A 14,558-nucleotide genomic window follows, 5' to 3' on the forward strand; every position below is an offset into this window, starting at 1 on the left:
CTGGCCACTGAGGGCATCCTGGTGTGACATGAAGAGAACCCCGCCTGGGCTCTCACCCCGACTCTGAAACTAAACCACGCCTATTTATATTATCACTCCAGTTTCTCATCTGGGCTTCAATTTCTGTGTCAAACAAGATTCAGACCAAGGTTCTGGGCCAGGTGCGGTGGCTCATGCCAATAACCCCAGCAATTTGGGAGGCCGAGGCAGGTGGATCACTTGAGGTCAGGAGTTCAAGACCAACCTGGCCAACATGGTGAAACCCCATCTCTACTAAAAATACAAAAATTAGCCGGGCGTGGTGGCACATGCCTGTAGTCCCAGCTACTCGGGAGGGTGAGGCAGGAGGATGGCTTCAACCTGGGAAGCGGAGGTTGCAGTGAGCTGAGACTGTGCCACTGCACTCCAACCTGGATGTCACAGCGAGACTCTGTCTCAAAAAAAAACCAAAACCAAAACAAAACAAAACAAAAAGCACACACACAAAAACCAAAAACAGACTGAGGTTCGGAAATTCTGTGGTTCTGGATTCCCAGAGAGACCTTAAGGGATTTGCAGAGATACTGACTTCAAGGCTGGGCCAGGACAATCTGAAGGGACAATTCCTTGGGTTCAGGCCGTGGACAAGGGGCAGCACTGCTAGGCTGGGCCAGCTCCACTCAGGGAGGAGCTGCTGCTCTCTGGGGAAGAGACATGTCGGTGAAGCCACCCTGAGGTTCTGTGCATCCAGAAAAATCTGCATGAGGTCCAAAGGTTCCCACCTTTGAAGACCATGGGGGCTGGGCCAAGGGTGCTGCCCAAGCATCCTTTCCAAACCAGGAACATGGGTGTCCATGCCACGTTTAATCCTGAGACAAAACCCTGACAAGGCAGCCCTGCCATCCTGCTTGAGTGACTCCAGGACCACGGATGCTCTGCCCCCTTCAAAGGCCCACAGCTAAATGAAGCCTGTGTCTCATTGGGGTCACCCGGCACTGGCCGCCCCTCACAGGACAAGCCAGAGTACAGAGGCAGGCGGAAAGGATTGTAAACTCTCTCTGATGTGGGAGACATCTGTCACAGGTGATCTGCCACACAGCGGACGGTGTGGGGCCTGCCCTAGATGGCTGCTTTCACCCTGTGCACAAAAAAGGAAGCTTTTAAGTTCTGTCTTTATGTCACCACACTTAAATCAACTCACTTCTTTGGAGGAGGATCATAGAACTTGTATTGATCCATGATTTTTTCTTCCAGCTTTTCCTTATGTCTTCGTAAGGCATTTAATTTGTCTCTGTGAATACAGGAGAAAGAAAACCTGTCAATCCAGTTTTAAATCAAACAAGTGAATTTACTCATTAGCCCAGCCTGGAATCTTGTGCACCTGGGGTTGGTATTTTTCCAGGATTGAGATGAGGTTAGTCATCACCGTCATGGTCGCTGAGTTTGGAATACGTGAATGGAGGCATGCGCCGTGGGTTCAGGGAGCCCTGTGACCCTGAGATTTACTGAAGCCCCTGGGACCCAGCTCAAGGCAGCAAACTTCTAACAATCTGAAAACTCACGCTCAAGACCCAAGGTTTCTCCTTCCAGGTTGTTCAAGACGTGGGGTGCTCCTGGGGTCAGGCAGAAGCTACTCCCCGGTGGTGAGGGGGCGGGGTTCAGGGGGTACATATTAATACCACCTGGGCATTGAGGTTGAAAAAGTCAGCTCAGCAAAGTCAGATGTGTGACTCAGGGCCGTTCCCACTCAGAAGCAAACTCAGACGCTTTCAGGGGCCAGAAAGAGAAGTTAATGAGCACAGCAGGGCTGGAGGTGAGCCCCTGTAACAAGCCACCTCGGCCACGCTCCGCTCCCAGTCCCTTGACTCGACATATGTGTGCTGGTGTTCTGTGCTCATGGCTGTGCTGCTGAGCCTTAAGCCTTGAGTGCTTCATGGCTGGGGATGGCCCCACAGACTCACACAAACTCCAGGGCCTGGAGCAGGCCCCAGGAAGCCTGCCAACCCGCTGGCCTGGAGTAGACACTGTCTAATGCAAAAACGTCATCAAATAATCCCCCTGAGTGCTCCTACACTCCTTCTAGTTAGCACCTGCCCAACCTCTGCTGGCGATTTTTATCACCAGGATTATAGAGGGCCAACTTCAGGGTCATTTCCACCCCACAATTACAGTGTGCTTTTACATACAAACCATCCTCCCGAAGGTGGCACGCCAGCCCTAGACACGTAGGTGAAGCCAACAGAATAACAAAGGGGCATCGTCACACCAGAGAGCTGGGACAGCACCCTGGTGTTCACTGTGACCACAGTGATCACGTCCCACCACAAGCACGTCCCTTCTTGCCTTCCCCATACTGATGCCAGTACCAGCCATTCCCGATCACGTGGAAGGACAGCCCCACCACCATGGCCAGGATCCGGAAGCCACTCTAGATTCTTGATTCCTCGACTTCTGAGCCACGAGATTCCTGGCACCAGGGTTCGTCCTCTTGCCTTCTATTTCTGGAAGCTTCTCTGGCCCTGCTAGAGTAGTAAATCTTCCAAAATAACTCCAGGAATCCAACATCTTTAGCTGGACACAGAAGCTACCATAGCTGAGCGTACACCTCCTTTTCCAGCCTTCTCTTCAGATGCCCCCTGCACATTGCCTGCACTTAGACCACCTGCCACAGCTCACCTTCTTATCCCCACCTGCCAAGGACCCCCTTTCTGTCATCACCTGCCACGGTCCACCTTTCTGTCCCCTCACCTGCCACAGTCCACCTTTCTGTCCTCACCTGCCACGGCCCACTTTCCTGTCCCCTCACCTGCCATGGCCGACCTCCCATGGGCCTCCCCCAGGCCCTCCGGGTAGCTGTGGACTTCAACTCCCCCTATGTTTTTTTCCATGCTTCATGTAACCCTTCACATCTGGCTGGTAATGGACAAAGCTTTGTTCACATCTGACCTCCCCTACTGGTTCCTGGCTACCAGGGGACTGGTTCTGTGCACCTTACAGGGCCCACGCTTAAACCAGCACCTCGTAAATACCAGCTGAGTGAGGCCAACTGGGGCACACCAAGCCCACTTCCCTCCATCCAGGGGGACACGGACAGGTGCACAGCACTCATTCCCAGCCTTCAGTTTGAATTCTCCCTGAGATACTTCAGTGTTCTCATGATTTTTTAAAGTGAATTTAATTCTAGAAGCAGACAAAAGAAACTTCTGGTGGTGGAAAGCACCTCTGAAAGAGCAAACAAAAGTAAACTGCCATCACCTCTAGAAACTGAGAACATTCCAGGAAACTAAGGGAAGTCCACGCTGGTGACCGGTCTGTGCCCTGCCCTCAGGATCCCAACGGGCCCAGGGGGTCCTCTTTGCATGGAAAGCCAGGACATCCAGAGACTGAGGACGTGTAACTGTGGTGAGGGTGTGGAGAGTGGTTCGGGGACTCCCTGCTTACATGTACTGCTTCTGCTCCTCATGGTACTGCTCCTTGTTCTCCATGTTCTGCTCTAGAAGCATCTGGTTCTGCTGGCTCAACAGCTGGATCTGGCTCAGGAGGTGGTGATTTTCTTCCTCCAAGTTCCCCTTGAGACGGGAGAGCAGCTAGAACACAGACCAACAGCATCTCAGACACCACGTGACCAGGTGATCCTACTGCTGGGAACCTAGCTTCCAAAGGAAGAAGGCCACTGCACAAAGATGTTCAACGCAGTATAATCTACAGCAGTGGAAACGTGGAAAGGGCCAAACGGCCAATGACGTGGGAATGGCTGAGTTCCCTCTGTCCAATCCAGATGTCTATGGCAACATGTGGCTACTGAGCAGTAAAATGCAGCTACTCTGAATCATGATACACAAGTGCAAAATATGCAACAGATTTTGAAGGCTTAATACAAATAAAAAGAATATGAAAAATCTCATCAATAATGTTTTTGTTTGTTTCTTTTGAGACAGAGTTTTGCTCTTGTTGCTCAGGCTGGAGTGGAGTGGCATGATCTCGGCTCACTGCAACCTCCGCCTCCTGGGTTCAAGTGATTCTCCTACCTAAGCCTCCTGAGTCTCAGCTGGGATTACAGGCACCTGCCACCATGCCCAGCTAATTTTTTGTATTTTTAGCAGAGACAGGGTTTCATCTTGTTGACCAGGCTAGTCTCGAACTCCTGACCTCAGGTGATCCACCCGCTTTGGCCTCCCAAAGTGCTGGGATTACAGGCGTGAGCCGCCGTGCCTGGCCTGTAGTCTGCCAACTTCTGTTCTAGAGTATGATTGGGGTGCAATGGGAAAATCACAGGCTTTGGATTCCAAAGCGCGACTCTGAGAAAGGAGGATGGGCTCATTGGGCCACCGTAAAGATTAACACAGAGGAGAACACAGCAAAATGCCTGGTACACTGGAGGTGGGAAACACAGGCTGTCCCCTCCTCGTCACCCCATTAGCAATTATAACTCTGACTTTACCATTAAGAGAAAAACCGAAATTCTCCCTGTTTTTAATATAATTATACATAATTTATGCATACAGTGAGAAGAACTGGAAGGGAAAAGGTGAGGCTATGGCATTTTTTCACTAAAAATACTTCTGTGATTGCCACTGCTATATTGCTTGGGCAACAATTAGAACAAATACCATAATAAAGCATTAGTCTCCCCAGTGTAGAGAACTTGGGAGTCAGGCACATCACAAACGTGGCAAGTCAGCGGTCTGTAGGGTGAAAGGCTGTCCCTGGAAACTCAGCTTTGGCCCAATGGAAAGATCCTGTGTGGCCGGGGGGCTCCCAGGAAACCAAGCCAGCTGGGCCCCACCCTTCAGCCCAAGTCCATGATCCTGAGGGCCAGTGCATCCCAGTAACAATGGGGGAGCTGCTCTTCCATCTCATTAGATGCCGGGCAACAAACCAACCCAATGTAAGGCATACGGGCTCCTGGAGACACGTGGGGTGGAAGGAGCGGAGAGCCCGGCTCCAAGCACAGCCACGCCCTCATCACTTCACTCATGCTGCTTCGCTTCTGCCACAGGGTGAACCATGTCCCCAAAATTCATACAGTAAAGCCCTAAGCCCCAGTCCCTAGCATGGGACTGCATTTGGAGACAGGGCTCATAAAGAGGCCATTAATAAAATGAGGCTGCGGTCAGGGTGGGCTCTGATCCGATCTGACTGATGTCCTTTCAAGAAAAGGAAATTTCGACACACAGACACTGGGAATGAGCCCGCAGAGAGAAAAGAGCACTGCCTGCAAGCCAGAGAGAGGCCTCGGGAGAAACCAGCCCTGCCGGTTCACGGATCATGGATGTCCAGCCTCCCAAGCAGGATAAACCCACTTCTGCTGCTTAAGCCACTTGGCTTGTGGTCTTTTGCTCCTCCAGCCCAGGGAGACGAACATGGCTTCCATCTGCGGCCTGTTTGAGGAGACTGGTTTGTGCTGGATCTGGAGTTCCGCTGAACCCCTCCCCAGAAGCCACCATCCTGGCCACAGCCCTTCCCTCGTCCCCTCTCATGACCTGTGTTCCACCCTGAGTGAACCATCAGCATCTTCCAAAAAGCCTCCCCATCCATTTCTGTGCAAATCAGTCCTTCCCATGCAAAGCCTACCACACGTGTCCAGCTCTTGCCAGTCCTTCACTTCACCACAAGTGTGACCTTTTCCACGGGGCCTGCCTTGCAGCCCCTGACCTGAAGCCTCCTGGAAAATTCTGATGCACCTGCCTGTGACAGCACAGCCCCCGGGGCAAGGATTCCACAGGCAGTGCCGTGGCCTTTGCCTCCATCCTGCCTCCACCCCCATGGGGGCCTCAGGGTCCCAGGGTCTCTCATTCTCAGGGGGCAGCATGAGATCTGGGTGGGTGCACCCTGCGCCTCGGTTTCCTCATTTGTGATGTCTCACAGGGCTACCGAGGCGTCTGGACAAAAGGCGTCTGAGACTGTTTCTTGACAAAAGAGCAAACCTTGTCCTGAGGTGCCAGCTGTCCCTGGGGCTGTCTAGGAGGTGGGGTGAGACCTATGTGCTCCTCCCTGCCAGACCTGCCTCACCAGCCTTCCGTGTGCTGGGGTCTGTAAAGATCTCATCTGGAGAGGGTCTTGCTGCTTGAGACCATTTCCAACCTTGTGTACTAGAAGGGAAGGCTCTGGAAGCCGGGGACTCCTGAGTGAGCTCCGTCCCAGAGGCAGCCACACCCCAAAATGGAGCAAATTCACACCACTGCTCTAGAACAGTGTGACTACTGAACTGAAGAGATGTAGGAAGACAGCATAGACACGGCCAAGAGGATCGAGATAAAACATCATCAACCGTCCCCACCGGGCCTCTCCCGACCCTGCAAAAGGCAACGGTCAGACGGCGGTTTTCGTGTACAGTCCCACCAGAAGCCGCACTGACCCCATCAGCACCTCTGGCTTCACCACAGCCTCTGTGCCACCTCCACACATTTGTGTCTTCGAGCACAAATGCCCATGAGGACCCCTCACAGCCTGGCTGAGTGAGCCCTGGGTTGTCCTGTTGGGGGACTCATCCCTGTTTCCCGAGGCTCCCCCGACGCGGGCCTCACCTCGCAGTGGTTGTCCAGCTTGGTCAGCGAGATGTCCATGGTCTGGTGCTGCTCCTTCAGCTCGTCAAAGCGGGCCTGCCAGCGATTGAGCTCCAGCTGCGCGTTGTTCAGTGAGGTTTTCAGCTCCTTGGTGTGGGCGTGCAGCTCCTCGTACTCCCCCTTCAGCTGGTGGTGCAGGAAATTGACCCTGGAGGGGGAAGAGTCACAGGGCAAAGGGGCTGAAGAGCCTGCCAAACAGGTATCGGCCCAGAGGCCTGGGCTATGTCCCAGCTCTGACAGGGGCAGGCTGTGCAACTGAAACAAAATCACAACCTCTCTGGGCCTTTTTATTTTTTCCCCATGTGTAAAATGAGGAGCTTGAACAAAACTGTCCATCAGCAAACTGTGTTCTTTGGGGCTCCATGAGGGTACCCTTGATGCCACCACACTGAGCCTACAGGGAGACTGAGCAGGCAAGCTCAGACACCTGTTTCAACACAGCATCATTGCTATGATCTCTTCTATGCTACAGCTGTGGTATCTGTGTACACTTGAAAAATAGGATTCTGCTGTTTAAAAAATGTTTAAACCACTGAACTAGAACACTTTTGCTCTAAAATTCTATGTCTCTGCCCAGCTCTTCTTCCCAATTCCAAGCCCCTTTCTAATTTCACCTCCTGAGATGAAGTGTGAGATGGTGTGTATTATGTAAATCTACTAAAATTGCCATCATCAAAACAACTATTACCCAGCTGGGAGTTCCCTGGAGATTTGTATCAGAAAGCTCAAATTACCAGGGTCTTGTGGACTTGATTTGGACATAGACGTGTCTTATTTGGCCTGTACAATTTTACTTTTTAAAAACAAATTAGTTGGCCGGGTATGGTGGCTCACGCCTGTAATCTCAGCACTCTGGGAGGCTGAGGAGGGAGGATTGCTTGAGGCCAGTTCCACACCAGCCTAGGCAACACAGTGAAACCCCCATCTCTGCAAAAAGTAGAAAAAAGTTGCCGGGAACCTGGGAGGCGGAGGTTGCAGTGAGCCAAGATCACGCCACCGCACTCCAGCCTGGCGACAGAGCGAAGACTCCATCTCAAAAAAAAAAACAAAACCTTGCCAGGCATAGTGATGCACACCTGCACTCCCAGCTACTTGGGAGGCTGGGCTGGGAGGATCACTTAAGCCCGGGGGTTGAGGCTACTGTGAGCCGTGATCATGCCACTCCAGCCTCAGCGGCTGAACAAGATCCCATTTCAAAAAAAAAAAAAATTAGTTGCCAACATTAAAAAATTTGAAGTTTACATCAACACCCAAACATTCAGGTTCTCTTAAAATGTAAGAAACAAAAGGCTGACCAGGCAGTCCCGGGCCTGCCTCCAGCTGGCGGCCTTTGCTGGAGCTGATTCTTTGCTGCCCTTTTAGATAATGTGCATTCTCTGTTCTACGGTCTGTGGTCTATGTCTGGCAGTGTTTTACCCGCGTGCTTGATTTGCCTGGAGAGCCAAGGTATCTGAGTTTCTAACCCCCCGTACACACTCATTCAAGTATGTGGGAGGAGGAAGAATTTCGTATGGTCAAGCCTTTGCAATGAGACAGGACCTGGATTCCATCCTGACTCTGCTGTTCACTAAAAACACTGACTTGGAACAAGTTATTTAATCTCTTTCAACCTGTTTCCTCATCTGTTTAAAGAAAAGTCAAAAAGATAATAGTAGTATAGTTGATTCTCATTATATGTGGTAGTCATGTTCTATAAAGTTGCTGTAAACACTGACTTAGTGAACAGCGAAGCATCCAGCCTAGGGAAAAAACATAGAATTAGGTTCCTGGGAGCCTCTGGTCACATTTTTGTTACTTGATCAATACATAACCTTGTTTCATGTGGGTTTCTGTTTAAAGATACCTTATGTAACATAGTCACAGCCAACAGCACTATAACTCATGCCTGAACAAAGCTTATCTAAGACTTTTTTCTCTGTAAGGCACATCGCAGCCACCTTCTGCTTAGGGACATGAAATAGCACTTCAGTACTACAATTGTGGGTCATTTTAAACAGCAAAGTCACTTCCCGAAAGCACAAAATATGAAAACTGTGGCACTGAAGAGATTCTGAAAGGGACATTTGTTTGCAGTAGGAGCTGAAACAAGAAGGCAGCATGTTGTCGTGTGTGACCTCAGTTGGGAACGTGCGCATCCGGCAACTCCCACATTTTACCACTCGATACGGGTCCACGAAAGCTCCACGGAGACTGGTCTTGGGGTGGCAAATAAAACTTTAGCAAGTAGGTGGATTCACAAATAGGGGCTCTGTGAATCATGAGGAATCTGCAGCTTCTCCTTTATGAGCATGAGGCGGGCTTATGCCAGATGATGAATTCACCTGTGCCTGATGCAATCCTCACAAGGGTCGGAGATGGCGGTGGGGGGGGAACCACCCAATTCAGATGACGCACCATCCCAAGGTGGCACCTGAGTCCTCGCATGCCAGCAACCAGCTGGAGTTACCCTTTAGCTTATTTTACCCACCCAGCTGTTCACATAGCAAGGGATAAAAATCCACCATTGCCAGGGCACTCGATCTTCTCAGTGGTTGCTATTATGCAAGGAGGGTCTGAATAGAATCTGGGGTGCTGAATGCCGCTGCGTGCAGGGCTGGGCGCTGGCGCTCACCTGTCCAGTTCGCCCCGCAGCCTCTGGTTCTCGCCCACGGCGAGGGCGTTTGTCCTCTGCTCCTGCTGCAGCGCCTCCCGCTCCGTGGTCAAGACCTTCTCCCGCTCCTCCAGCTCCGCCTTGCGCTTCAGCATGTCACCGTGTCTGTTGGAGGGAAACACCACCTGTGAGTGTGGCCAGGGCCTTCTTTTCCTACAGGTAACTCACACCCCAGAAGATCTGCGTGTCTCCTGTGAGAAAACGGGATTCCTCTGGAGATTCCCTCTGCAGAAGTGAGGGGCATGGGGCAGGGAGCAGGCGGGGAGTGCGGCCACCGGGACCCATGTCCAGGCCAGTACCGAGCCCCGGGGCCCAGAATCCTCTTCCTCCAGCCCGATCTGCCTCCATAGTCCCTCCATGCCCTGATAAAGCGGTCCCTCTTCCTTTAGCCACCTGACAACGCGATGACTACATTTTCTGAGCTCCATGCCCTTCTCTTTTAGGGAATTATAAATAAGCGCAAATAAATCTAACAGAAACCATAAAACAAACAGTGGAATTCCACTGCACATCACAGCTAATCCCACCCTCCAAGGGCTGGAGAAGCCTCTCCCTCTCCCCTTCGTGCTCGCATCCACTTTTTCTTAGTCTGGCCTCCCCCAGGGCACAGAGGCTCACCCAGGAGCTGCCAGGGACTAGCTGTCACATACACACAGCAGCTCTCCTCGGCCCCTCAGCCCTCACCTTCCCCACAACTTTCTCCCTACCCTCCAGGCTCTAATCTTGTCCAGGCTCTAATCTATCTTTGTTGGTGCACTGGCCGTCTCTGGGGGGCAGAGTACAATGATTTAGCCCCATAGGCCCTGGGCCCTCCCTCTCCCAGTCTGTTTGAACTTCGTGTGTTTACGCGTGAGCCAGGATCTCCTAGCAGACTGGAAGTGTTGAGAAGTCTGAGGCACAGTCTCCTGATCTTCCCCATTCAGACAAATTCTTCTCTACAGACCCCTTCCTGAGTGTCTCACACCCAAAGACGATCTGACAGAGACTAGCCGGTGTCCCTGGGGTTTCCAGCCTTTCTCTTCAGGACTCCACTGCACCTTGTTGGAAAAGCACATTAATCAAGCATGTCTCTAACCATTAGCAATGACCCAACTGTAGGGCAGAAACTTTATAAGCCTTGTTCACCACTGAATCCCTGTGTGAGGAATGACATGTAGTGAATACTTGTTAGAGCAATGAGTGAGTGAGCGTCTCTGATTTAAAAGTGTCAAATGAGAAGAGAGCACCATCATCCTTGCGTGCCATGTACCTACACTCCTAAACCTGTAGCCCTGCTGCAAACACACCAAGGGGGCCTCCAGTCATCTGTCCAACCAGCAAAAAGCACTGAGTAACCACCACATGCTGTATTGAGCAAGGACCTGCAGGGAAAACAACAGTCCAAACTCCACCTGCCAAAACCTTTGCCCTCTGAATGCACATTAAGAATACAATAAGGGGGCCAGGCGCGGTGGCTCATGCCTGTAATCCCAGCACTTTGGGAGGCCGAGGCAGGTGGATCACTTGAGGTCAGGAGTTCAAAACCAGCCTGGCCAACATGGTGAAATTTCGTCTCTACTAAAAAATACAAAAATTAGCCGGGTGTGGTGGTGCATGCCTATAGTCCCAGCTACCTGGGAGGCTGAGGTAGGAGGATTGCTTGAACCCAGGAGGTGGAGGCTGCTGTGAGCCAAGATCACTCCACTGCACTCCAGCCTAGGTGACAGATTGAGACTCCATCTCAAAATAAATAAATAAATAAAACAATACGGCATTATTTAATATCACATAACATAACATAACACTACGAATAAGGCACACAAGTGCCTGGTGAGTGCTGGGCATCATGCTGGTATCAGACGGACACAAAAATTAGTTTGTCAACTGGGTGCAACTCCTACCACATCTAGATACGGCACCACGTACACAATAAATGTCACACAAATAACAAGATGGGTGGGGGAAGATGAGGGAGAGATCAAAGTGCCAAGAGGCAGAAGATGCTACTTTAGGCCTGAAGGAGTAGTCTTATAGTTTCAGACGCCTCAACAGCCCCTGAAGGATGGAGATCTGGATGGATAAAAGGGGTGAAGAACTCCACATAGAGACAAAAACGAAGCACTTGGTAAGTGAATAAATGAATGTCGTCACCACTCACGAACCCACAAGCATCATCAGTGCCCACACAAGGCTTTTGTGACTCATGACATTTGTGCTCCTGACCGTGGAGATGTCCTCCTCACTCCCACCTTGAAGAACCAATGATCACTTAGCCATGTTGTTGAGGCTGCTTCAAAGGAAACACCATCAGCAGGGCCACTTCCCAGGCAAAGGAAAGTGGATCTTGCTCCCTCTGTTGTACTCCAAGTATCTGAGAGCCTCTCTTTAGCCACATCTCTCTCATGCATCAGATACAGGTACACATCACACCTGCCCCTCAGACTCTGGAAAGCAGCATCCTACCTCTCCTAGCCCTCCCAGGATCCTGCCATGCTCTGTGCTGGTGCCTGATACCATCACTGATTAGCAGGAGACAGAATCCCAGCCCAGGTTGGTTGACTTAATGAATACAAAACCCAAGACCATAAACCGTCAAGAGTGCAAAGTTAAGATGTATGCATTTCAATGTATGTAAGTTTTACCTGTAAAAAATGGGGCTTGGGGATGGAGAGTGGGAGGTGCACATGAAATGAGAACCGCAGGACATAAATGACTGTCGAGGGAGCATGACGCGTACACAAGAGTTTCACTATATGATTCTGCTTACTTTCTATATGTTCGGAAGTTTCCATAATTAAAGGTTAAAAATGAAAGAAAACAAGCAAGACGTTGATATGAAAGAGCTGGGAGGCCAGAGAAGGCACACCCCTACAAACGGAGCCATGGAGAATTCCCTCATTTCTGTTTTGGGGAGAAAAGAGAGAAGAGAACCCTTAGGGATCAGGGCCGCAAAGGCCCACTGGAAGTAGTAGAGGCACCCCCTTCTCCACACAGGACCCCTTCTTGCTACTATCTCCAGCTGCACAAATTCCAAATTGCTGAAGGTAACGTTTTATTTCCTTCCCTTTGGGAAAGCTCAGGTGCCCCAACAATGGGAAGCAGCCAGACAAGAGATTTCCTGCAGGGGAGGGCCGAGGAAGTCCTGGTCCTGAGGGTAGCCTGACAGTCTCCCCAGGCCTGGCCCAAGGCCCCGCGGCAGGCCTACCCAGGGGCCCACCTCCACCATCCTTCACCTCCCTACACACCCTGCCTCTCCCCTGGGCCCTGACCACTTCCCCAAGGCCCTGTCTCTCCTCCAGGCTCTACTCTCCTCCAGGCTCCACCACCATCACGAGGCCCCGGCCTCTCCTTCAGGTTTCACCCACCTCCCCCAGGCCCTGCCTTTCCCACAGGTCCCACCCATCTCCCCCAGACCCCACCTCTCCTCCAGGCTCCACCCCTCTCCCCAGGCTCCACCCCTCTCATGAGGCCCCTGCCTCTCCTCCAGGCTCCACCCCTCTCCACTGGCCTGACCTCTCCTCCAGGCTCCATCACTCTCCCTCAGGCCCCACCTTTCCCACAGGTCCCACCCATCTCCCCCAGACCCCACCTCTCCTCCAGGCTCCACCCCCTCCCCTGGCTCTACCTCTCCACCAGGCTCCACCCCTCTCATGAGGCCCCTGCCTCTCCTCCAGGCTCCACCCATCTCCCCCAGGTCCCGCCTTTCCAACAGGTCCCACCCATCTCCTCCAGGCCCTCTCCATCTTTCCTCCAGGCTCCACCCATTTTCCCCAGGCCCCGCCTCTCCCCCAGGTCCCACCCATCTACGCTAGGCCCCACCTTTCCCCCCTTGCCTCTCCTCCGGACTCTACCCCTCCCCAGGTCCCCTTCCTTCCCCAGGCCCCACCTCTCCCCGAGCTCCTTGTGCTCCAACTCCAGGTTCCGATGCAGCGTCTTCAGGCAGCTGTGCTGGCGGATGAGGGCCTCGTACTCGGCCGATTGCCGCTCGTGCAGCGTGCCCAGGTGCTCGTGGTCCTGCAGCAGGGCCTCGTAGGCCGCTGTAAGCTGCTCCTGCTGCCTCTGCAGGCTCTCGTTCTCCGTCTCCTTGGCCGTGTGGTGGTTCTGAAGCAGCGCGTATTGCGCGGTGAGCGCGGCACTCTGGGAGCTCAGTGTGGAGTTCTCCACCTGGCGAGAGGGAGAAGCAGGCCCCACAGTCAGCGAGGAGGGTTGGGGAGCAGGCCAAGTGCTCGAGCAGACACGAAAATAGCCGGGACCTTCAGGGCAGAAGACCCAGAGGGTACCCAGGACGGCTGTTCCAGAACTTAAGGAACTGCTGTGGGAAGGGGACTAAACCACATAGACGGGCACTCAGAGGCTGCTTCAGTCCTGAGCCACTCGCCACAAATGCGAGCTGCTGAGGCAGATGATGTCCTTTTCCTAGATAACTCCCTTGGGTGCTGTGCCCTCTTTGATAATTTTTTAAAAACCTCTTTTCAGCTGGCTGTGGTGGCTCAGGCCTGTAATCCCAGGACTTTGGGAAGCAGAAGCAGGAGCATCACTTGAGCCAAAGAATTCAAGACCAGCCTGAACAACATAGTGAGACCCCATCTCTACCCAAAAAAAAAAAAAAAAAAAAAAAAAAAAGGTATTTTTAACTTAGCTGGGCATGGTGTTGTATGCCTATAGTCCCAGCTGCTTGGGAGGCTGAGGCAGGAGGATTGCCTGAGCCCAGGAGTTGGAGGTTATAGTGAGCTATGATTGCAGCACTGCACTCCAGCCTGGGTGACAGAGTGAAACCCTGCCTCTTACAATGAAAATAAAACCTATTTTCTAGAACAAGTAGACAGAAAATCTGTAAATAAGGATATAGAATACCTGAACAATACTATCAACCTACTTAACATAATTGATATTTGTATACCTCTGCATCCAACGACATCCAAAATCACCAGAAACTGAAGAGAAGGGAATATTTCCCAAATTATTTTATGAAGCCAGAATTACCCTGATATTAAAACCAGATTAAGACTGTAAGAAAAATCCAAAATAGTCAATATACTGTTTTCTTGTTAGCAGAACAAATTCCAATTTCTTTGCCAAACAGTTTCCTGTTGATTGTCCTTGCCCCATAAATTACATATTTTCAAACTTTTCTCAGAAACTGCAATAAAAGGCCAGGTGTGGTGGCTCACACCTGTAATCCCAGCACTTTAGGAGGCGAGGCGGGTGGATCATTTGAGGTCAGGAGTTCGAGACCAGCCTGGCTAACTTAATGAAATCCCATCTCTACTAAAAATACAAAAATTAGCCAAGGCACAAGAATCACTTGAACCTGGGAGGCAGAGGCCGCAGTGAGTCAAGATCGCACCACTGCACTCCAGCTTGGGTGACAGAGTGAGACTCTC

At 51.6% G+C, this 14,558-nt stretch overlaps 1 protein-coding gene across 5 annotated transcripts in view; it reads right to left on the reverse strand.

Annotated features, from left to right (window-relative positions):
* CCDC88C (coiled-coil domain containing 88C) overlaps positions 1 to 14,558 on the reverse strand; it is a 146,953-nt gene that overhangs the window by 18,489 nt on the left and 113,906 nt on the right. For 4 of the 5 annotated variants that reach the window (XM_007987601.3, XM_037984401.2, XM_037984402.2 and 1 more), the window contains 5 exons: positions 13,061 to 13,338; positions 9,157 to 9,300; positions 6,507 to 6,693; positions 3,421 to 3,566; positions 1,181 to 1,270 (listed from right to left, as the gene is read on the reverse strand). In XM_007987601.3, the coding sequence (XP_007985792.3) occupies positions 1,181 to 1,270; positions 3,421 to 3,566; positions 6,507 to 6,693; positions 9,157 to 9,300; positions 13,061 to 13,338 (845 nt within the window). Of the gene's footprint in view, positions 1 to 1,180; positions 2,502 to 3,420; positions 3,567 to 6,506; positions 6,694 to 9,156; positions 9,301 to 13,060; positions 13,339 to 14,558 lie in introns of those variants that run through there. The other variant, XM_037984404.2, reaches the window with a different exon arrangement.

This window comes from Chlorocebus sabaeus, chromosome 24 (assembly GCF_047675955.1).
Source record: "Chlorocebus sabaeus isolate Y175 chromosome 24, mChlSab1.0.hap1, whole genome shotgun sequence".
In the NCBI taxonomy this organism is placed as follows: domain Eukaryota; kingdom Metazoa; phylum Chordata; class Mammalia; order Primates; family Cercopithecidae; genus Chlorocebus; species Chlorocebus sabaeus.